At 40.3% G+C, this 25,995-nt stretch overlaps 1 protein-coding gene across 1 annotated transcript in view; it reads right to left on the reverse strand.

Annotated features, from left to right (window-relative positions):
* sacs (sacsin molecular chaperone) overlaps positions 1–24,796 on the reverse strand; it is an 89,530-nt gene extending 64,734 nt beyond the window's left edge. Inside the window, exons 1-2 of the mRNA XM_008108004.3 lie at positions 24,578–24,796; positions 8,609–9,096 (exon numbers count right to left, since the gene is read on the reverse strand). Coding sequence (XP_008106211.1) covers positions 8,609–8,649 — 41 coding nt within the window. The 5' untranslated portion in view covers positions 8,650–9,096; positions 24,578–24,796. The remainder of the gene's footprint in view (positions 1–8,608; positions 9,097–24,577) is intronic.
* Between the last annotated feature and the right edge of the window lie 1,199 nt (positions 24,797–25,995).

Consider the following 25,995-nt stretch of genomic DNA (forward strand, 5'->3'; position numbering starts at 1 on the left):
ACCTTATGACTGTGCCATTGACTTGGTGGAGGGGGCCCCGATTCCGCGAGGACACCTCTACTCCCTGACTGAACCAGAGCAAGAAGCTCTCAGGGAGTTCTTAGAGACAAACCTCCGCAAGGGGTTTATCAGACCCTCTCAATCCCCAGCCGCTTCCCCAGTGATGTTTGTGAAAAAGAAGTCAGGGGACCTACGCTTGGTGGTGGACTATAGAGCATTGAACAATATCACTAAACGAAACCGGTATCCCCTGCCTTTGATCTCAGACCTCTTAGACCGGCTTCGAGGGGCTAAAGTTTACACCAAACTGGATCTTCGAGGAGCTTATAATCTAGTTCGCATCAGGGAAGGGGACGAGTGGAAGACTGCCTTCCAGACAAAATTCGGTTTATTCGAAACCCTGGTTATGAATTTCGGTTTATGTGGAGCTCCCGCAACGTTCCAGCATTTTGTCAACGATATCTTTCAGGATTATCTAGATCGGTTCCTGATTATCTACCTGGACGATTTTTTGGTGTTTTCTAGATCACAATCAGAACATGAGAATCACGTCAGAATGGTGTTACAACGATTGCGGGACCACGGACTTTATGCCAAGTTGGAAAAATGCGCTTTTGATCTGCAAGAGGTAGATTTCCTGGGATATCGTGTCTCGCCACTAGGGCTCACCATGGACCCGGCAAAGGTCACAGCAGTATTGGAATGGCGGGCGCCAACCAACAAGAAAGAGGTGCAACGATTCTTGGGGTTCGCGAACTACTACCGCAAGTTCATTCCAGACTTTGCCCACTGGTCTGACCCAATCACCAGCTGCATCCGTGGGAAACAGCCTTTCCGCTGGACAGATCAAGCAGAGAAAGGGTTCCGGCAACTAAAGAAATTATTCACGTCCCAGCCAATCCTTCAGCATCCAGACCCTGAAACCCCTTTCGTCGTGCAGGCGGACGCCTCCGATGTGGCGATTGGGGCTGTACTCCTACAACCAGTGGGAGATCATCTCCATCCTTGTGCCTTTTATTCCCGTCAATTGACCGCACCAGAGAGAAATTATACTATTTGGGAAAAGGAACTTTTGGCCATAAAGGCAGCCTTTGAAACTTGGAGACATTGGTTAGAAGGGGCCAAGTTTCCCATTGAAGTACATACTGATCATCGGAATCTAGAGCATCTAAGAACTGCCCGCAAGCTAAATCAGAGGCAACAACGCTGGGCTTTATTCTTTGAACGTTTTAACTTCCAAATTCATTATGTAACCCCAGCCCAGACCAAGCAAGCAGATGCCCTGTCACGGAAACCGGAATACGCTGCAGGGCGCAAGGAGACCTCTGAGTCCCAGCTGCTACAACCCGAGAACTTTGCCACGCTCACAGTGGGAAACACCAAATCCACTCCGATTGAATCAACTCCCTCTACTCCAGGGCCCCTTTGTGCTCAGGAAATCAGGGCTAGTCAGCAAGCAGATGCTTGGGCACAAGACCAACTTCGCCAAGGGCTACGTTTTCCCTTTTCGCTCAAGGATGGGCTACTTTGCTATAGAAATCATGTTTACATCCCCCCAGGACCGGGCAGGGAAAAAGCACTCCGTCTGTGTCATGACTGCAAGCCAGCAGGGCATTTCGGACTATTCAAAACCATGCATTTGATCCTAAGAGACTTCTGGTGGCCCAAGATCCGCAAGGATGTGGAGAAATATGTCAACACCTGCCCAGTATGCCAGCGCTCCAAGACAAGAAGGGAAAGACCCTCAGGGCTTCTACATCCCCTCCCTACCCCATCCCACCCATGGGAAATAATCTCTGCGGATTTTATCACTGATCTACCACCTTCCTGTGGATTCACCACGATCCTAGTGGTGGTGGACCTTTTTACCAAGTTAGCCCATTTCATTCCCTGTGATGGCCTTCCCACGGCCAAAGAGACTGCAGATCTATTCCTTCAACATGTTTTCAGATTACATGGATTGCCCAAGAGTTTGGTCACAGACCGTGGGTCCCAATTCACCTCTCGTTTCTGGAAAGCACTACAAAAACTATTGGGCATAGACTCTCGTTTATCTTCGGCTCACCATCCCCAAACGGATGGGCAAACTGAGCGCACCAATGCCACTTTGGAACAATACCTTCGCTGTTATGTGAACTACCAGCAGGACAATTGGGTTTCCCTGTTACCGCTGTCAGAGTTTGCCTACAACAATGGGGTCCAGGCTTCTACTAAAGAAACCCCATTCTTTGCAAACTACGGCTTCCATCCACGTTTCTTTCCTCCTGTCATTGAAACCTCAGAAGTTCCCGCAGCAGAGGACTGGCTGCAGGAACTCACAGCGGTGCAACAACTTTTGCTCCAGCAACTGGACCAAGCCAAGGAGGACTATAAACGCCACGCTGACAAACATCGCCAGCCGGGCCCCGAAATCAAGGTAGGAGACCGGGTTCTTCTGTCCACTCGCTTTTTGCCCTCCCATCGCCCTTGCCGGAAATTAGATGCCCGTTTCATTGGGCCCTACCCAGTGGTGGCGCAACTTAACCCCGTGACTTTCAAACTCCAACTTCCGCGCTCTATGCGCATTCATCCAGTGTTTCATCGTTCTCTGCTCCTTCCGGCGGTGCTGTTTAATGTTAATCTAGCCTTTGTTTAATGTTTGAATTATAAATAACATGTACATATCATATGTAGAGATAGATTTAAATCTAAGGGGAGCTCATTTCCTGAAAGTGAAACCAGTATGGTGTAACGGTTTGAATGTTGCACTAACACACTGGGAGACAAAGGTTTGGGTATGGGAGCCCTCTGGGCATGGAAAGCCTGCTGAAGCATGGAGAGCCCATTGAATGACCTTGGGCAAGTCATGGTCTCTCAGGCTCAGATGAAGGCAATCACCCTCTGAATAAATCTTGTTAAAAATACTCATGGTAAATTTCCCTTAGGGTTGTCATAACTCAGAAATGACTATAAGACACAACAACAACATCTATCAATAGGCACAAACAAATGTGCCAAATATTTTTAGTTCAAATAACATGGCATGTTTTGTTCACACACACATTCTTTGCCAATACTGCTGCTGCTTTATGCTACAATGGTCTGTTTGATGAGTATTTGTACATACCAGGAGTAGGTACAATGCGAAGCCTACAGGGCCATGCTGCTGAATTTTGGCTCCCTTGGACTTTCAGGTAGGCCACAGCTGTGCTTTCATGGCAGCCATCTTGGTCACCTCTCTGGCTATTTGATCAAGAGTTTGTTTCAGGGTAGGAAGTTCCCCAGAACAGCATACCATAGCTCCACAAAAGGATTTGCACATTTCTGATGGGATTACGGGAAGTGAATATTGTTCAGCCCTCAACCCAAAAGTTGGGAAGAACAGGACTTCTGGGAGAGGTTAGTGGTAGACCCCCCCCCCCCCCCAAAGGACTGCATTCCTGCTGTATGTCTTTTAGAAACTTTACGGTGATCATTATGGCATCAATACTTTCTCATTTTATAGATCATTATGTACTCAGAATAGAAACCCACGTGACAGCAATTTTTCCATCATATTGCAACCCATCAAATGAGAGGAAGTAGGGCACCATTCTGTAAGGGCTTCTGAGAGACTCTTCTCCATCAGGCTCCTGTCCATTCAGTTGTTAAGAATTTTACAAGTTTAAAAATTAATGTCTGAATTTTCCATCATTATCATCTTTTCCTTTGCTTTTTTAATGTGAGCATGTAGTTAAGACCTGCTTTGTTTTTTATTGAGATTATATAAACCACCCATCTTTGTCTGAAGAATGGGATTAAGATACTTCAGATCCATTGGTAAATAAATTATTCTTGCTGAATGTATGCTCATCACTAGACTACCCTAGAATTCAAATACGTCATTGTGTTAGCCTGGAGGATCAGCATGCAAAGGGATCTTGCAGCAATTTATTTTGCTTGAGAAGTTATTTTACAGTTGATCTGACTGTTTGTTAGAAAAAATACGAGGGTGGATGGCCAGACGAGTTGCAGTAAGAGATCTTTTCAATCCTTTACTACCTGACCCAGTTAGCTATGAATGTCCAGAACTGAACCTGAGCCGTCTACGTGAAAATCATGTACCTCTACCAGTGAGGTACAATCCCTGTAGTTTTAGGAACTTTCAGCAGATTTTGAAATGACACCCTGAGTTCTCCAAATAAAAGTAAGAAGTCATAACTAGCATTCCATTCTCAAACACTTTGTCAGTAGCTTACATGCTTTAAGGGTGATCAGTATAGGGCTATATGATATTTCGAATCAGGTGTTGGTTCCATTTCCAAAACGATATCTCAGTTCTGAAGCATCCTATCGTTCACTTTTCTGCAGTGGTGCAGTATGTGCACAGCTGTCGAAACCTATTATCACATTTTGCTAGTTATAAATTTCTGACTTAGAGAGTGTAATGGAATTCTGATTGTCTCATTTCTTTCTCTTCCGCTTATGGGACTGGGGTGGGAGGTTAAGAATACAAAACACATGACAAAGGACAAACAGTTTGTATTGTTGAGGAACAAAATATGAGCACATTCTTCTTCCTTATTGATTTCTTAATGTAGTATTCCAGTTCTATGAACAGCCTCTCCCCACTGATATTTTTCTCCCCCACATGGGGAGAAAAATGGGTTTCAAGAACACGATTTTAACCAAACTGGCGGTCTCCCAAGACTACATTGAATCATCAAAGGACTATGGAACTTCAGTGCAATATGTACTTGGTACACCAACAATCAAAACTTTAACACAATCCTCCAGTTTCACAAGTTAAGAAACCATAGAAATTAATATTTACAAATACCGTAGACTCTTCACTTTTATGGGAGTTAGGGAAATCGTGAATGAAAACACACAGTTTTTTTTAACCTGGGAGAATATCAAAGGCTTGTTTTGGGTGTCCGTCCCCCCAAATTTTCAAGCTGTGTGGTTGAATCCATAGATGCAGAGTCTGTGGATACTGTTGCATTATCCAGAAAAAAGATAATAATTTTAAATTATGTCTCTCTCCCTTCTTTTGACCTGGCTAAAAACCCACTCAGAAAAAATTATTCAAGGAAGAGGACTGACCAAGCCAAAAGCAAGGTATGCCTACACATTCACTAGGGCTTGATGCATGGCAAAAATGAAGATTTGCTTTTTGGATTTTTCCCCTGAATATTTTCAAGCCATGATTACTTGAGAAAGCAAAACCCACATATAGGGAAAAGCAACTGTACAACTGAGTAGAGACAAGACAGGTGGCCTGGCCTGGCAGTACTCCTGGGTTACTCTCTTTCTGAATAAACTGGTCAGCCAACCTTCCTGGAAGCATATTTTCTGTAGGCAAAGCCTGGCCTTTTGTCATATCTGCTGACATTTCAGGATAAACCCTCAAAAATAGTTTGATGGGCTGGGCTGGGCTGTGCTGTAGTGATTTGAATATTGGACTAGAACCCTGAAAGGCCAGGGTTCAAAGCCCTGCTCATTGGGAAAGTCATGCTTTCTCAACCATAGAGGAAGGCAATGACAAATCTCATCTGGATTAATAATGCCCAGAAATCCCTACAATGGATTTACCAGACATTGGAGACAACTTTAGGGCACATCGTTGTTGTTCTTGTTGTGTGCCTTCAAGGGACTTCTGGCTTGAGGTGATCTTAAGGTAAACTTATCATGAACTTTTCTGGGCAGAATTTGTTCAGAGGGAGTTTCCATTTGTCTTCTAATGCTAAGGAAAGATGATTCGTGCAAGGTCACCCACTGGCTAAGAAGGAAAATCGATAGCATTGAGCTGTTAAAGTGGTGCCAAACTGCATTAATTCCACTGTGTAGAGGCACCTATAGATAGGAATCATCTGCTTAGGGAGGTTCTATTCTGGTTTATTTGCCTTTGCTTCAATGCATGCTGTTTTGACTGGAAGTCTATGTGTATTGTTTCATTCCATCCTTGAAAATATCCCAGTCCATGTTGGGATTAAATTGGTGGTAGTAGTTAGGGATAGTTGGCTAGGCCTGATGCATATGTACGATGTTCAAAGTATGTTGTATCAGTGCACGCTGTCTATTTTTTCTTATGAAATAATCTATTTTGGATATACTCAGTCATTTGCCATTCTTCACTTCAAAGGAAGGAGCAGGGAAACCTTTCTTTATAGATAGTATTATACTCACTCTCTCTCTCTCTCCCTCTCTCTCTCTCTCTCTCTCTCTCTCTCTCTCTCTCTCTCTCTCTCTATATATATATATATATATATATATATATATATATATATACACACACATACATACACACACACACATGTGTGTATGTATATATATACATATACAGTATATATATCTATAGATATTAAAATGTAATGTGCGTTTTTCCCATGGAGTAAACAACAAAACCACTGAACTAAATCACACCAAAAAGTCAAAATTAGAGGACGAGGAAGAGCCTTTTTCAACCCTGGTTGCCGGTCAGACGGGTAGGTCCTGCCCCCTTTAGGCTCTGCCCACCTCATCTCCTAGCAACCCCCTTGGCCACAATGGCACCGGGGGACAGCCAGAGTTCAGTTAGGCCTCTTCCACACTGCCTATAAAATACAGATTATCTGATTTGAACTGGATTATATAGCAGTGTAGACTCAAGGCCCTTCCACACAGCTTTATAACCCAGAATACCAAGGCACAAAATCCACAGTATCTGCTTTGAACTGGATTATCTTGAGTCCACACTGCCATATAATCCAGTTCAGTGTGGATTTTATACAGCTGTGTAGAAGGGGCCTCATATAATCCAGTTCTAAGCAGATAATATAAGATTATACATATAATATATAATAATTACTGTGGTATAATAATACAGAACAATATAATCTCTAAAATCAGCATGGTAAATAAAGAGCGACACTCTGAAAATAGGGGAATTCCAGAAAGGAAACAATTAGTGCCAGCTAACACCTCCCAACAAACGATTCCCCCAGGCAGGAAGCAGCCAGGCTTTGAAGGTGCAAGGCCATTAAATGCTAATCAAGGTGGCTAATTGCACCATTCATACCTGCAGCACCGAGACTATTAATTGCTATTCAACCTGGCCAACCAAGGATTCCACAATGCTATTCACTGCTGTTCATCTTGGTCAACCAAGATTTCCCCTAGGTAGATAACCCCCAGGCTTTGAAGCCACGAGGCTACTCCGTCCCATTCAGCCTGGCCTGGCAAGGATGCCCTATGTAGAAAGCGACCAGGCTTTTAAGCTACAAGACTATTCAGCTGGCCAAACATTGATTCCCCTACAAAGGAAGTAGCCAAGCTTCAAAGTGGCTCTTTGATTGAGGGTGCTACTGCAGCTCGCCAAACACGGATTCCCCTAGGCATAACACAGCCAGGCATTGAAGCTGCAAGGCTATTCAGTGCAATTCAACCAGACCAACAAAGGATTAGCCTTGGTAGATGGCGGCCAGGCTTCGAAGCAGTGGTACTACTCTCTACTATTGAAGCTGGCCAACTAAAGATTCCACTAGTTAGGAAGCAGCCAGGCTTTGAAGCAGCGAGGCTATTCATTGCAGTTCTAGCAGGCCAAAAAACCATTCCCCTAGAATGCAAGTACCCAGGCTTCCAAGCAGCAAGCCTATTCCATTGTATTCCAGCTCACCAAACAAAAATTCCCATAAGTAGAAAATGGCCAAGCTTTTGAGGCTGCAAGGCTATTAATTGCTATTCTACTTGGCCAACAAATGATTCCCATAAGCCACAGCAACGCGTGGCCGGGCACAGATAGTATATATATATTGGGGGGGGGGGGGGGGGAGAGAGAGAGAGAGAGAGAACACATAGATTGTACTATAGTACTACTCATCAGTAGCTGATACCAATGAGAAACTCCCTCCTGGGCACACAGAAGACTGGATGAAATGAAAGGTGCTGAACAGACCGACTCTGGTACCATAAGATGCAGAGCCAATCTTGAGAAATGGGGCCATAATGTGGAGTCCACGACATAGAAGTGTGGAGAAGAGCAAACCACAGACTACTTACAATGCAGTCTGAGTCCTACCACATGCACAATGGAGGACCTTCTTACAGCGACACCTGAGGCACTCAAAGTGGCCAGCTTCGGGTCATCTAGTATAATGCCAAGTTTTTTAACTTTGTGTTTTTTATACATTATAAATATATTCTCAATTTGCTTCTGACACAATAAATAAATACTATACTGAGTCAGTAAAGCATAGCCACAGATGGTATTATTTCCCTCTCATCATTTATGCGCCCAATGTGTTATGCAGCCAAGGCTTTCCACACATTTTTAACATATAATTTTGGCAAGCAAAACAAACAAGGAAATCATAACCAGCAAAAGTCAATATAAAACATAAGACTGGCAAATATACAAGGGAATGCAACTGTGGCATTTCAGATGTCTCTGAATTCTCCCATCTCTCAGTGGGGAAAATGTGAGACTTGTGGTCTATAGATGAAATTTTCCAAGTTCTATACCCAATAATACAGTAGTTTGATGTGATGTAAAACCAACATTTCTGCTTTTCATATCTTTTCCACTAAAAGCTGGAGAAAACAAGCAAAATTAGATCACTTACATGAGTCTACTTTTATCTTGATAATTTATATTGGTTAACTAATTTACCTGAGGCTATTGGTTCCAGTCTTTATCCTTTCTGTGTCCATGATTTCTTCCTTCTGGGTACCCAAAATGGAAAAGGGGGCAGTTTCTGAAAATATTCATCAGCTTCTCATCTTAAAAAAGGAAGCTGCTCTTACTGACCACTTTGGATGGTTCACTCATTTCTTGATCCCTTATCTCCAAAAGAATACCATATTTCTCACTCCTCCTTATCTTCTTTCCATTAAATCTTTTTCCTTCAGGCAGCTCTTCAAGGGCTTGGTTTTGTTGGATTCAGATTAAACAGAGTGAGCCTATTAGCAGCTAGTACCACAACTTCAAGGAAAAATTGCATAATTTTCTTGTTTTTAAAAAATGCTCCTCATGGAAAACAAGTGGGAATGTAGAAGTGGTTATTTCCTGGGATACAAAATGCAGTGAGTGAACTTGAGCTTCTTTACTTTCATCCTTGAATCTGGGACTGGCCATGTCGTATCATCACATCTGGGCTCCTAAAAAGTGAAAAAGAAAATGAGCAAGAGACTGACATGAATACAGGGGGAAACTACACTGAAGGGTATGGAAAAGTCATTTCCTCTGAAGACAGAGCTGCAGTTCCTGACTGTTATGAGTCATGTTACTAAGTATACATTCCTCTGTATGGTTGTCATGCTCAAAAGCCCAGGAAGCCTAGCGAGAAAAGAGTTAAGCACTTTCCTTTTCTTCTTTTGAAGTCATTTCCAGAGAGACTATCTGCTTGCTGTAGAAATACATCTATATTCCGCTAAAGTCAGGTTTCTATTTACTTATTGTCACATCCTTCTATTTGATAGCCTCCAGTGCACTTTCTGAAATTCTGCGATCCAATGGAACATTCTTGAGATAAAATAATTTTCAAGAGAGAATATATATGAAAATGTAAAGACTTCCAGCCTGATCTAATTTTGCTTACATAGAAGTACATCCCACTGACTTTTGTGGCAACTACCAACATGATGCAGTGATTTCAGTTGGATATGACTCAATGATGGGAAATGTAATCTGTTTAACCTCCTTGCATTAAAATATATGTGTATTATAAACACTTGTTAAACATTAATTTCAGACATTTCTTCTATAATAGCCTAGAGACAACCAAAACCTGATATATTATTATGAATTCTAACTATAATGATATTTCATTATTACCATGTATACATGCATACATTCTACATACTGATTTTTGGCATATAGTAATCCATTGCAAGATGCACACAAAGTAGTTTAAAATTCAATAATGATCAAAAGAGCAGAAAATGGGCTAAATTCAATTATCGGTACAACCTTGAGTAGATCCATTAAATAATTTAGACTTAACTTAAGTGTTGCCATTGAGTTAATAGATCTGCTTAAGTTGGTCCTAATTAATGAATCTAGCCTGAAAACTCCAGATATTGTTAGACTGTCATTCCTAACATTCCTCACTCTCACTATTGAGCTGCTGACAGGAGCTGCTGGAAATTGTAATCTAATGGCACTCAGCAGACTGCATGTTTCCCATCAAAAATTTGACCCAATTAAAAAAAAATTACAGCATATTTGATACAAATAAACCTTAAGATGTGGTTAGCAACAGTGTACAACAGACAAGCCATGTTCTTTTATCGTCCAAACTACTATTCAGTGAATTCATTTCCACCTTTAAAGCACCTCATTTCTAACATTTTATGGTTTATCATTTATATTTCTCTTTCTGTCTCTTTCACTTTTTCTCTTAGTTGGAAGCCTTTGGAGAGATAACAGGAAGGTACTAAATGGACCTCAAGTCAGCCATATCTGCCTTGTTCTTGAAATGTATCTAAAATTCCCAGGGAGAAACTTTATCTCTCAACTTAACCTGCCTAAAGATTTAGGAAGGAAGAGGAGAATGGGAATTCCATGCCAAGCTCCTACAAAATTTTAACATGTACTTCACCTACTTTGTTTGTGATTTTTATACATTACAAATATATTCCCAATGCAGTTCTGACACAATAATAAATAGATAAATGTAATTCACCTTGCCCAGGAGTACTAAAGATTAACTGAACTATTTGGAAGACCCTTAGCCTGGAGAAAGTTGTGTTTAAAAAATTGGTAAGCTCCACACTACCCTCAAAATACTATTGGGGAGGCTTATGTAAGTCCCATTGATTTCAGTGAATCTATTTCATCTGTCGCAAACATTAGACTTAGGTCTTTATGCTTTAAAAAGTTTAAAAGAGAGTTATCTTGGACATTAATAGTCTAGGAACTTGTCCATATTATGGGACTTTGGATGAAACGACACTGCTCATTAAAAATATTGCCAGAGCCCCTGGGTCAGAGCAAAGTAACATCAGACTGACATTGTTGCCAGCAGTAATGAGTATACCATTCATTCATGGATTGGTGAATCACCTCTCAATGTCTCTCTCATAATAACCTGGCCACCAGCCAACCAGCTTTTAGCAAGTTTTAGTCCCACCGAAAACCCATCTCTCATTACTGTGTGCATCAAAGGGAGATAACCCAATAGTGAGAAGATTAAAAATTAGCATTATGCTGAAGATGATTACTATATTTGTTTGGAACAATTTACAGAAGAATTCTTTTAAACAAATATAAGCAATCAAGAAAGACCTATGGTTAAAAACAAGAGGCACAAATAGGCTAGAGAGGTTTAGCCATGGGACTGAAGCTTTCCCTCCACAGAAAAAAAGAAGTATGCCATCTGTTCTCTAGGCTTTGGTTTGGAATAAAAACTGTATTAAGATTCCAAAGTGGGATGGTTTCCAGCAATTGATTCCCAAGAAAGCTTCCATTGATAGTAAAAGGGAAAATGCTGTATAACAAAGTTCAAAAGGGCAGCCGTGTCAGTCTGTTGAAGCAGAACAACAGAGTTTCATGGCACCTTTAATATTAAGGTCATGTAACTTCTTCTGCTACTTTGTTTTTCTAACAAACTGTTGTCCAGACTTTGTTGAGCCAGGTTATAATGCATTTACTGTTGAAAGGAAAATATTTTATCTTAATAGAAGTGCAGTGGCACAGAGTATAAGGAATGCCTAAGTGGGGCAGTAGTGTAAGACAGCAAAGGTGGTCTGAGTTTTTCACTCTTTGTTCACAGTCATGTGAACTGATAGCAAATAATTGTTGATATCCTATACTGGCAAGCTCCTTTATACATGCAGTTTCACCTTTTTTGGCCATTGTGCAATGGCTGTGTTTAGTTCATTAGGTAAAGGTAAAGGTTTCCCCTGACGTTAAGTCCAGTCATGTCTGGACTTAGTTAGTTAGTTCATTACATAACTGGAATTTAACAATTGTAACTATTTCACATGATCCTAAATCCTTATCGTACAGCCATTGACTCTTTAGATTCATTTACATTTTGACTCAGCTGTTGATTCATAGTTGATCCAATAAATCTTTTGTAGTTGGGACTAACAGGATTCTGCCCAGGAAGATCCGCATTCTGGGACAGTATATATGCATTTTTCAGATACTTCGATGGAGCAATTTATTCAGTTTATGCTTCTCCCATTGCACAGTGGGATAATAGGCAGGCACACTGGTAGATACACAATCAGCTGGTTGTACAGTGTTAGTGTTCAACAGAAGAGTGGTATAGCAAAACTAACAGAACTACATGCGATTTACATTACATAAACACAATGTTGGATCTGAGCCAAACTCTTATTTCATTTCCTTCCTGTCAGTTCCAATTCACAAAACTGTAGCTTGTGTATTATTTTGGGTATTCTCTATTTTCAGAATAAATTCCTTCAGTAAACCTTATTTCCTCTATTTCTCCCAAGCCAGTCTCTTGCAATTTAAACAAACCTCATCGTCTTTCAAAATACTATAAAGATCTGTCTGATCCTGGAAGCTAAGCAGAGTCAGCTCTGACTAGTACTTGGATGGGGGATTGCCAATGAATACCAGATGCTGTGGGCTATATTTCAGAAGAAGGAACCGGCAAAATTACTTTTGAATGTTCCCTGCCTAAGAAAACTATGAAATCCATGGTATAACCAGAAATCAACAGGCAACTTGGGGGCACATACACATATTTTCCATTTACTGCACTTGCTCCTTTGTGTACAACTCTGAGGGTGTTTTCAATTGTCTGATAAAATATTTTATAATATAAATTATTTTAAACATTTAGATATTGGAAAAGGTTCCTTGCTTGGATTACAACTCCCAGAGTCCAGAAGCAACTGCAGATTGTAAGAACTGCAATCCAAAAAAGAGAACTTTTGCAAACTTCATTCAAACAGCGGTGAAGACACAAAATCACATAATAGTTTAGAATTTGTGTGACTGCAAAACTGGAGTAATGTATTTGCTTCTAAAGGAAGTACCTCAATACTCAGGAGACTAAAGCTGCTCAAATATTCATTGTTAATAAATCACAGATAATCCTTAGCCGTATGGGGCCCAGCAGATTCTCAGCTGTGTACCATTTGCCGACATAAGAGGTATGGCATTCACTAAACACGTGATGGGAGTGTGTTCATATTTAGCCACCAAATTTAGCTGAGTGCCTCTCTCCTTTTGATGTTCCAATGCCATGTACCCTCTGAAATTGATACCACACTGAAACTGTATCTCATTCTCTAGGAGTATTGCAGAAGAATGAAAATTATTGTTATTAACTTTGGTGCACAGTTGAGAAACATTTTTCATAAGAAACCACCCTACCATGAGATTGTTGCATTTGCTTCTTGTTTTTCTTATACACTTTCTCAAGAATAGCAGGCTGGATGTGTAACAGATGGTATTAATGACAACAACTGAATTTGGGTGGAGTTTCTGGATGTACAATAGGTGCTCACCTCTCCAAGTATTTTTATTTTCAAAAGTCATATTGTGGATATGATATAATCAAAGATAAAATTCAGTCGTTACTAGACTTCTAGGTGCAAGTTGGAAACAGAGCTCAAACTCAAAAGTTTGGGGAAGTTCCGGCCATGAGGATAGGGACTTAGTTTTTTGAATGCCTTCTGTCTTTCTCCATCTTAATAGCCACCTTTGAAGAAACTAATCCAAGTTCCCCTTCCATGATCTGAAATATCTCTCATTCATGTCACTTTGCCTTTGGAATGTCCTTTCCCAAAAATACTGATTTAACATACTGGTGAATATCCTTTCAGATTCAGGAAAACACATTATCTGTCCAGGTATCCCTAACGTCAATTGTCTTTTTGACTTATCATCTGGTAAAGGTTGCTAATCCTGCAGTTTTCATTCATTGATTGCATACTTCATTTATGTTGTTACTGGTTTATTAAATTAATTGTAAGGCCTTTCAAAGATTTGTGCTGAGGCATGTAAAAATCTACCAAGGATATAAGTAAATTTGATTACTCTGATCTACAAGATTAGGGATTTAATTTTTTGCTGATTTTGTTCTCAAAAAGAGCAATGATTAATTTTAACAACTTTTTTATTGCTAGGAACTCTTTGAAAATTGTACATTTTCTGAAATCTTTTTGTGTTTTGGGTCTCTTTCTGTGCAAAATTCATGGGGAGGTAGTGTATATTATTATTTATTATTATTATTACTATTATTATTATTTTATGTGCAGAAATTACTGCTTTCTACCCAGAAAATGAGAACTTATTCTCTGCCAAATTTTCATTTTTTTAAAAAAAAATTAGAAAACATTTTCTACATTGTAGTTGCTGTATCCCTTTGAATAATTTCTAATTTATGGCAACCTAAGGAGATTCTATCACATGGTTTTCTTGGCAAGATTTGCTCAGGGGGGTGTCTTTGCCTCTCTCCGAGGCTGAGAATGTGTGACTTGCCCAAGGTTAATCAGTGGGTTTCCATGACAAAGCAGGGGTTCAGACCTTAGTCTCTAGAGACATAGTTAAATGTTCGAATCACTACACCATGCTGACTCTCTATTTTTATATTATATTATTTCTGCAATGAGAATGCCATTTCTACACAGAAAATATTGTATCCAGCACAAAAAGGTACAAATTTTGTTCTGAATGAATCATAAACTGTGATAATTCTTAACAGTTTGGGAGCCTCTTCACTTGAGAAATATATTTTTGATCATTTTTCAAATGTCCTTTCCATCCCTGCACAATATAGATTCTTGTAGAAAAATGAGATCCGTTTTGTTGGTCATTAGTAACCACATCCATTTTTACAAAGTATAATGAACACATAATTAATAATTTTATTCAAAATATATTATTTCTGCTGTAATGACATTAAACTAACCATATTTCATCCTATTAAAACCCTTTTTTAATACTTTCACAATTTTTCACATTGAATGGAATCTAGCTCAGGATTTTTCATGGGGCTGATTGTGAGACACTCACATTTAAAACAGGTAATTCAAAGCAAATAATATGTCTCTTTGAGTGAAGCTACCCATCCCATGTAGAAAAGTTCTGTACAGAGTCGCAGAGTGCTGGTGAGTAGTCTAGACAATGATTTCATTTGAAGCTGTCATTTTGTACTAGAAAGCAAACTTGTACATATGTGTATATAGTTTGTGGGTTAGCAACAAGGAAAGCAACACAATATAGTATTTAAATCCTCACCAGGGGGGATATTTTTCCTCCAGAAAACACGTATTTTGTGGCTTCAGCGGGGCAGGCTGGCATGAGACTATATTATAGCATTAAGCATGCAATACAATTACTTAGGCAGCTGTCTTATATGAATTTAGATATTGGTTTATCTGGCCCATTATATCAGCTGACACTGGTGGAAAACTTTAGACCAGATTCCTAGCTGGAGATCTTTGGTCTTCCCTGGTGGTTTCATCAAATACGAACCAGGCCCAATAATAATAATAACAATAACAACAACAACAACTTTATTTTTATACCCCGCCCCATCTCCCCGAAGGGACTCGGGGCGGCTTACATGGGGCCTTGTCCGATAAAACAATCAAATATCAAAACACAGTAATAAAACAATTATCCAATAAAAACATCAATTACAGTAAAAACAATCGTTAAAATCAACATAAAACACACAATATTAACACAGGAGACTAATTCATTGAACCCAGGCAAAGTGCAGAATGGGCCGAAATGGGGAAGGTAATTTCACAGTAGAAATGGACAAAATGCAATATAACATTGGCAACACCTTGAGAATGTCTGAGCTTTCAAAATCCGGCTAGTTTGGATATATTCAGTATTGTGCCAATTCTTCATGAGTCAGTGTGGTAGTAGTACTTTGTGTGCTGGACAAGAGGATATGTTGAAATTCACTGGATTACCTTGGGCAAAGTGTACTATTTCAGACTAAGAGGGAGACAGTGGTAAACTATGTCTTAATACATCTTTCCAAGAAAACTATGGCAGGGTCACAATAAGTGGAAACTATTACGAAGACCCTAAACACAACCACCATTTCTTCACCTCCTTCACCATTGGTACATACCAATGCTAGCAAACGTGTAGCTTTCTGGGTTTCTGATCACATCCTAAAAATGGGCATGTAATGAGCCCATACTCATTCTGGGATTTTAGTCCAGGAGTGGGAAATTGTGATGGATCAAAACTCCCGTTTGCGACACCGAGTTCCTCAAACACCCACATGCATGAATGCATACATGGCTGCACATCCATTTCTTTTTCTTCTTTTTGAAACCTTTGCCAGAATCGCGTTAGGTGGTTACAAATGCTTTAGCACCATAGTAAATCCCATTCTGATTCCTAGCTTGGGAATAATGAGAGTTGTAGTTCACACATCTGGAAAAAATCAGCCTGAATAAAGCAATACAGTCAAGGTAGCTTAGACAGAAATTTGTCCTCAAACACTTCATTGTCTCCAGTTGCCATTCTGGGCAAAGAAAAGCCACAATTCAGTGTGATTTTTTCCCCCTGCTGACAGAATAGCAAATTCTCAATTTTCCTGTATAAGGCTCCCTTTTGTGTCCTTAGAATCTGTTTCAGTGGTCTGAAAGACCCTCCAGCGCTAATTTTAGGTGAGCAGGTGGCTGCTACTGTAGCTTTGGAATTAGGCCAATGCAATTGGGCCAATGCCTCCCATGTCCTCTAGTTCCTTGTTATTAGTGAGGCACATTCCAGCTGCTTCTTCCCAAGGTTTTCAGTGCATCACTCTCCACTTTTTAGTGCCAACAGACACTACTATGTAATGTTTGTGTTTGCTTTTATGACTGTAAACCGCCCTGAGTCTTATCCGGGAGATAGGGCGGTATATAAATAAAGATTATTATTATTATTATTATTATTATTATTATTATTATTATTACTACTACTACTACTACTACTATTCATGCACATACATAAACTCAAGGCTATCATTCCAGCTTCTGGAGAGAGAGAACTAGTGAAAGATAACTTGACACTACTGGGGACCTTTATACCCATGGTTTTTATAGTGGAGTAGAGGTTTATTAGCCTTTTGTATGACAGTGGCAACTGGTGCTGTTCCATTTCTTCCTGGTGTAATGCCAGAGTTTTCACCATAAAAATAATCAGCCCAGTTCTCTGAATTTGTGAATAATCCCTTTTGCCAACATCTTAATTTGTGAATAAGATGGTTGTGTTCAGGCACATAACTACCCAAGGTCTACCCCCATCTTCCTTTCACCTCCAAGAGGGAGGTAGAAGGAAGGACTGGGTGCAACATGGGTGAAGTCTTCCCTGAAGGTTACCATGATCTCCTTGATTCTTTGGTTTGGTTTGATTTTTAAATCTTTGGCACTTTACTGAAACAGCAACAGCTCATTTTTGGAATATATTGAAGAAATGCCATACCAGCATAATTACGTCAAGGCGTGGAGGGATTAAAAATCAAGACATGTTGGGTGGGAAAAAGTGTCAATAAGCTTCCAAAGAAACAGCCCTATAGAGATGAGGAGCAGAAAAAATGTATGTGTGGAGGTGCTGGATAGCAGTCCAAAACTCAACCCCCCTCCCCCCCCCCACACACACACATACCTGTATGTGAAAAAACAATAAAGCAAATGATAATTATACTCATCAAAACTGAAGCACAAAAGGCAACATTACAGTTGAAGTAGTATAGCAGTTCTGTTAGATGATGCAGAGGTCTTCTTTGCCTGATCTTTAGTGGGACATGGGGTTAGTGGAGAAAAGATCTAATTGTTTAAACTGACACAGTCTCAGAAGTATTTGCTAGGTAGGTAACCATCACTCAGCACATTTCACAATGAAAGGATGTTTTGACTCTGTAAATATATACAGTGACATCACTATGGTTGGTATTACTCAGAGTGGTAACTTGTGGTATCACCTCCATGTACCACCTGTACCAGACCACACAGAACCCTTAGTAATGCTTTTGTACTAATTTTATTAATAAATCATTACTTGTAAAGCAGCAACTATGAAAAGACAGCAGCAATGAAAACAACAGCATGTGGTTGTAGCACATGCAGACAAAACCATGTAATTCAACACATTATTGTAATTGAGTAACAATGACAGATCTGACCAGAACTCATGTGTGTTAGATGGTTATATATGTGTGTGTGTGTGTGTGTATACATCAGCATAGATGTTTAGCCTTGTAGGTATAGTGATGATATTGATTATAAAAAGTGCCTTTCTGCTACATCAAAACTGCAGGAATAAGTTATGGCCAGTTATTTTGATGCTGTCAGAGTGGTTTGCACCTCCCACACTCTCCTAACGATGCCATTGGGTATATACATACTTCATGCTGACCTGGCATATGAACGTAAATGCATCATGAAGTCCAAAGCAGTCAGCAGCATTAATTTTTCATAGCTAGTTAATGCAGCAGAAATCAAATTTAACGACAGCAACTGAAATGACAATGTGCATGTTATGGCAATTAAGAAAAAAATAGCATTTTCCGGGGTTACTTGTAGACTAGAACCTTTTAGCTGAGACAGAGTATTGCTTTTTCCAAGGACAGGAACTAAAATAGACATTAAAAGCAACAGAATAGTTCCTATAGAACAGTACTCTGATATATAATGACTTTTCTCATAGCGTCTTCTTCCAAACTGTCAAAGTCTCTACCCCCAAATACCAACAAAGCATACATTAACAATCCAACATCAAGCCAATAGTCCAACAGAGATGCAAACTTTAATAGAATGACACAAGATAGAATCCAAATGTCCGTTCCAGGATTGTGAGCCTGAATGTTCAGAGTACAAGGTTGAATCAGAGTCCATAGGCTCTGGTCTAAGGTAAGTCCAAGGTAAAGGAAACACCAGGAATGAAGAGTCCAGGGATGTAACTTCTAGAACTGACATTGTAGCCAGCAACCAGGTACCAGTCTTCATTTCAAGTCTTAAATTCACAGGTGTTACCTGTTGCTGGCTCTCTTCTCAGCTAATCTCAATGACCTGCACAGCTGAGAAATCTCTTTTTGCAGGTCTGTGAAATCTGGCACACTTTAACTCTTCCTCAGCCTTCTCAGAGAAACTGAACTTGCACTTGTTCAGCAGGCTGAGGCGGAGTAGCTCCTTCCATGGATGTGCTGTTGAAGGCTTTCATGGCTGGAATCACCGGGTTGTTGTGTGTTTTCTGGGCTGTATGGCCATGTTCCAGAAGCATTCCAGAAGAATTCCCCAAGGTCACCCAGTGGCTGTTATGATGGCTAATCACGTGTTCAAGCCTTGGTTTCTAGAAGCATAGTCCAATGCTCAAACCACTACATCATGCTGGCTCTTATTCCTCAAATAAAAACAATTTCATGAAATTTGAGATTTAGATTACATCAGATCAGTTTTATGTTCTAGAACTACTTAATGCCTTCTTTGCCTCAGTCTTCTCACAAAAAGAAAGCCGTCTTCAAACTCAGGAAAATGAAATGGATAAATGATTAGGGGAAATCCAATCCAAAATAGGGAAACAAGTTGTCCAGGAACACCTGGCCGCTCTAAACGAATTCAAGTCCCCAGGGCCAGATCAGCTACATCCAAGAGTATTGAAGGAACTAGCTGAGGTTATTTCCGAACCACTGGCAATTATCTTCGAGAGTTCTTGGAAAACGGGAGAAGTCCCAGAAGATTGGAGGAGGGCAAATGTGGTCCCTATCTTCAAGAAGGGAAAAAAGACCCAAACAATTACCGTCCGGCCAGCCTCACGTCGATACCAGGCAAGATTCTGGAAAAGATCATTAAGGAAGTGGTCTGCGAACATTTAGAAACAAATGCAGTCATTGCTAATAGTCAACACGGATTTACCAAAAACAAGTCATGCCAGACTAATCTGAACTCTTTTTTTCGATAGAGTTATGAGTTGGGTCGATACAGGGAACTCTGTGGATGTAGCATACCTGGATTTCAGTAAGGCCTTCGGCAAAGTCCCCCACGACCTTCTGGCAGACAAACTAGTAAAATGTGGGCTAGACAAAACTATGGTTAAGTGGATCTGTAATTGGCTAAGCGAACGAACCCAAAGGGTGCTCACCAAACTTCTTCATCTTGGAAAGAAGTCACGAGTGGAGTGCCACAGGGTTCCGTCCTGGGCCCGGTTCTGTTCAATATCTTTATTAACGACTTAGAAGAAGGATTAGAAGGCACAATCATCAAGTTTGCAGATGACACCAAACTGGGAGGGAAAGCTAACACTCAAGAAGACAGGAGCAGAATTCAAAATGATCTTGATAGACTAGAGAGATGGGCCGAAACAAACAAAATGAAGTTCAACAGGGACAAATGCAAGATACTTCACTTCGGCAGAAAAAATGGAATGCAAAGATATAGAATGGAGGACACCTGGCTGGACAGCAGTACGTGTGAAAAAGATCTTGGAGTCCTATGGACAACAAGTTAAACATGAGCCAACAATGTGATGCGGCAGCTAAAAAAGCCAACGGGATTTTGGCCTGCATCAATAGGGGTATAGAGTCTAGATCCAGGGAAGTCATACTACCCCTCTATTCTGCTTTGGTCAGACCACACCTGAAATACTGTGTCCAATTCTGGGCACCGCAGTTGAAGGGAGATGTTGACAAGTTGGAATGTGTCCAGAGGAGGGCAACTAAAATGATCAAAGGTCTGGAGAACAAGCCCTATGAGGAGAGGCTTAAAGAACTGGGCATGTTTAGCCTGCAGAAGAGAAGGCTGAGAGGAGACATGATAGCCATGTACAAATACGTGAGGGGAAGTCATAGGGAGGAGGGAACAAGCTTGTTTTTTTCTGCCCTGGAGACTAGGACGCGGAACAATGGCTTCAAACTACAGGAAAGGAGATTCCACCTGAACATCAGGAAGAACTTCCTCACTGTGAGGGCTGTTCGGCAGTGGAACTCTCTCCCCCGGACTGTGGTGGAGACTCCTTCATTGGAAGCTTTTAAGCAGAGGCTGGATGGCCATCTGTCGGGGGTGCTTTGAATGCGATTTCCTGCTTCTTAGCAGGGGGTTGGACTGGATGACCCATGAGGTCTCTTCCAACTCTACTATTCTATGATTCCTATTGCTTTTGACTCCTTGGACCTCACAGTGAAAAGCTGGATTTTAGACTTTCAAAAATGGGGAGCCATTCTTCTTCAGTTCCATGCATCACAACTGGGCACTATCACAGCACTTAGAACAGTGGTTCCAGATGTTTTTGGCCTACAACTCCCAGAAATCCCAGCCAGTTTACAAGTTATTAGGGTTTTTGAGAGTTGAAGGCCAAAAAAACATCTGGGGACCCCAGGTTGAGAACCACTGACTTGGATGAACCTTGCAGTTCCTTCCACATTACATGTTTAGGCTGCAGGTTGCACTGACTGGGAGAGGAAAGAAGCATATCATACCCACATGTTTCCATCTTTCAAGAATGGCAGACTCACAGGAGCATTTGCTTTAGTGTCATTTAATTGTTTTATCAAGCATAGCCTATTTCACGTGGCCTGAGCTCTTCTTGACTTGGGATGCACCAAGACATTCTCTGTGTTTTAATATCACCATCCATGATTCAATAACACTTTTCATGATCAGATTCCATCTTACCTGAACCTGGAGAGAGGCATGTTTTTCAGGGTTAAACCATGGCAGGGAAGTGGAGCAGGCAGGATGAAGACCTTTCTTGCTGAGATCCAGAACTAACCAATAGTGGTCCTTGAAGCCCCAGTGTCTCCTTCTATGGGTCTGTCACATCTTAAGTTCCCCATGTCGCCTTTTCCCATTCTACTCATGTCTTTCTTTTGTTACTTTATGTCATCCCAGTCCTCTGGATAATACGTTCAACCAAGAGCATACTGAAATCTGGGCCACAGATATAGTGACTATTTGGTGGTAGCTCTCCCGTTTGTGGTAGTTGTAATGTGGAGAAACAGTGTGGAAGCTCCTGACAGTCCCTCACATTATGACTAAATGAAGATTTACACACTTCAGGTATCAACTTCAGCCATAATTTTTCCTGCCTAACCGTTTTTGCTTTCTTTTTTCTTGATTCTGATGAAACGTTCTAGAGAATTGCAATACTTGTGCAGAATTGTGACTTCTGGCTTAGTCTGATAAAGATACTGTCCTAATATTTTGGATCCCCCCTCTTTTGACTACTTTCTCTCTTCTGTTTGATTGTTTTCAAGATAAGATACATTTTTTATTTTGCACAACACTTTGCTACTCCTCACCTGTGTTGTGCTTATTTACCTTTTTCTAAACTTTGGGCATGGCAGATATATTGTCAGTTATAAGAAACAGAAAGGAGAGTATTTAAAAAACAAAACAAATAGATTTATTGCGATAAAGACAGCTTGTCTACTGCAAACTATGATGGGTTTCTGGTATTCTATAAAAAGGTTTGTAATCTCCACCCATCCCATTTTTTCAGATTTTATATATAGTCTTCAAACTGAACAAAAGCTCCCAACATTCTTTCTTCTATATATAGAATATATTTAATTATACTTTCGTATCATGTCATACTTGGACCTTTTTACTGTAATACAGTATTTTTTCAAAGAGAAGATGTACAAAAACTATTTATTGCAGACTTCTGATTTTTCTATTTTTGTATGTTTTATTATCGAAGATTAAGTAACTGCAGCTTTTAAATTGCATTTAATATCATTTTAGTATTTCAGTTGCTCTGAAACCTCTGGGATTAAAGACTGGAGAATAGATCCATTGAAACTAGCATAACAGTGGTTTGAGTGTTGGACCAGTACTCTGGGAGAGAGCGTTCAAATCTCTGCTCTGCCATGAAAACTTAGTGGGTGACCTTGGACCCAAGAGAAAGGCAATATCAAATCAATCTTCCAAGCAATCCTTACAAGGGCGTTGCCATTAAGTCAAAGTTGACTTCAAAGCACATAACAATACAATGCTTACTGCCTTATCACACTAGAGCATGAACCCGCTTTAAACCTGGTTTCTGCCTCCTGCAGAATTCTGGGGTTTAACGTGTGGTGAGGCCCAGGACCTGTCTGGCTGAGCTGTTTAAAGCCCCCTCCCTAAAGTGAATTTAAAGTGGATCCAAGCTCTAGTGTGATGAGGCCTTTATTCTCACAACAGTCAGTGTTGAGACAAAGTGACTGACTTAAGGCAACCCAGTAAGTTTTATGGTTGGGTAGAAATTTGAACCCAGGTCTCCCTGATAAAAGACCAAACACATTGCCACAACACCATTTTGGATTCCTCATTAAGAATGGACTTAAAGAGCAGTAGCTCTCCTGGCTGTCCAATTTGCAAAGTCAAAAGCTCAAAAAAGTAATTTTACTGTGCTTTGGGCTAGAGTTAGGCAGTGATGCATTCACACACACCAGGAGGGGGAAAAATCTTTATAGAAACTCAGCCTGTAACCAATCATGTTTCTCTGGAATCAAATTTCCTCTGCAGATATTGTTCACTCAATGTCCTTGAAGAAACTTGCATTATAGCACATTCAAACAATAAATAACTAGCAAGAATCTGACGTCTAGCAGTGCTCTTTGGAGATGTAGAAATTAAATTTATCCTGGCTCTTGTATCACAAAAAAAGCATTAGCCCTTTTTTCCTAGCACAACATCAGACCCTTCTCAATTTTATTTTATGCAGACAAATTTCAGGACATATGTCAAATAAGGTTGTATTGGAGTAACCTCAGCTTGCTCTCTCTTGCGTTAGTACTAGTCATTTTCAGTGGGGCTCCAGGATTAAATGAGATTACTTTAAAAACAAAGTCTTGCAGAGAAACGAGAGATGCTGCTCTCTGATTTATTGCCTACAGAATAGAGATGGACTGACAGCAATCAATTTGACATAGTACAGGATGAGACCAAGCAGGTCAGCAGCAATTAAAATGTTCATTACTGAGCAACTCTCTCCATATGCATCTGAAAGACTATCCTTTTTCACCTGTTATAATAATACACACATGTCATGCCTATCTCCAGGCAGAGAGAAGGCATTAACTGAAAAACAGCTGCCAAAATATGCTGTATAATGTTCTCATGTGAGAAAAATTCTAAAATCATTGTTTTACAAAGACACGAAACCTCAGGACCTTTTGCTATATCTGTCACACTTGACATCTGCTTTGTGAGGTCTTAAGAAAATCTGCAAGGATAAGGATTAATCATTCCCAATGTCTGTACATTTAAAAAAAAAAACTTGATACTGAAAACAGGAGTGTCCGCTGTTACCTCCAGCTGTGTAATGAATAGGTTTAGTAGCTGGTGATGTCAATGCTTGGTTGTTTCAAACAAAGGCTGCTTCATGAAATCCATGCTCAAGTAATCAATCTGCTAAAGATGCCTACTGCACTTAAAAGCCCACACAGGACCAGTGCACTAATGGTTAAGTCACACTCCCACAGAAAAGCTTGTTCACGCATTTGTAACAACTTCAGAATGCAATACAAATAATAGAAAGCTCTACTTTAAAAATCAATCTCCAAAAGAACCACACATTTTAGGGGGAGGACAGGACCAGATGTACAGATATTATAGCTAACCTGCTGAAATTAATCAGTAATTTCATGTGCATTAAGGACAATGAAAGCAAAACAATCTCACCCTTGCAACTGTGAGACTGAGCAGATTGGATCAAACTAGTACTTACATCAGCAGATGAATAGTCTGCACCAGCACGGGCCAGTCCCTGTATCTGACTCTCTAAAAAGAGTGTCCACGTACTGGCCAGAGTGTCATATCACTTCTTCCATTGGCTGTTTGGATTTGGTCACATCTGCAACTTGAGGGGCGTGTGTGCCTTTTGTAAGATCAGCTGTTTCTGAACAGCCATGCGTGATCACTGCTGCAGTCTGAGCCCATCTAAAATACCGTAGTTCAATGCAGCAAACGCTCTAGCTCCCCCTTCCTTCCTCTCTTTTTCTCCTCCTTTTTTTAAAGGGCTATAGTGCCACTACTCTGAGCCAACTGCACAGATTACAGGCAAACTAGAACAACTGTTACATTAAGATTGCAAAGACAAAATTCAGCAAAAGAACATTAAATATTTCATATTAATATAATCATATAAGAATAACAATATCATTCTAATGAAAAAGCTTGTTTTTAAAAAATGGCAAATAAGCATTATTTCATAAAAGTTGGGCTTCCTTCTCTTTCTCCTCCTCCCTTCCTTTTTTCGGATTTTATTTTTGGAGAAGTCCTTTCCAATATAGATGACAGAACATAATGAACATTTACCTTGAAATAAGTGGACTGCAACCCCATTACTATTATCCAGGTAATTCTTTGGAGTTTTTTCCCTGAGGAGAACTGTATAGAATTTCTACAATTACACCACAGTGTGTGTGGCAATTTAAATGTTTCCGAATAGTGCAGTTTGTGTGGTACTGTATAGAAAAGTGCTGGCGGGTGGGCCATTAGCCTGCCAGTCTGCAGCAAGTTTCTAGAAAGTTGTAATCCTAGGTATAAATAGGATACCATCCCTGGCACATTAGAAAAAGAATCACTGTTCCCAAGACTGAAATGCCAAATCCTCCAGCATCTCACAGATGAAAACTCAGTAACCAAACAACATCAGATAATGGATAATTATTTGCTAGTCTCCAATACTTCGTGGGGCATGGTGCTGGAGTATGTGGTGGCTTCCCACTGATTGTCAAAATCCATTTCAGTTTGGCTTAAGGCCTGGTTAAAGGACAGAATAAGCTTTGGTCACCACATGATATTACCTTTGCTAGGAACCTGTGTAGTCCTGTTGGTTCTGCTGGACCAGTGGTTCCCATACTTTTTTTTGACCAGGGACCACTTTGACCAGGGACCTAAGTACCAAAAGGGTTAAAAGTTTTTGGGCAATTTTAGATTAACTTTGGTTATTTGGGGTGCTGATTCAGAAAAATGCATTGTATAAACCACATCAGCTCTAGATTCGGATACAGAACATATGTCATCCAGTAGTCTCCATCTGCTACCTACAGAAAATCATATTTAATAATCTAGAGCTGATGTGGTCTATCCAATTTTTCTGAATCAGCACCCCAAATAACCCCAAAAACAGGCCTAAAAACC

The sequence above is a fragment of the Anolis carolinensis genome, chromosome 3, assembly GCF_035594765.1.
Source record: "Anolis carolinensis isolate JA03-04 chromosome 3, rAnoCar3.1.pri, whole genome shotgun sequence".
Taxonomy (NCBI): domain Eukaryota; kingdom Metazoa; phylum Chordata; class Lepidosauria; order Squamata; family Dactyloidae; genus Anolis; species Anolis carolinensis.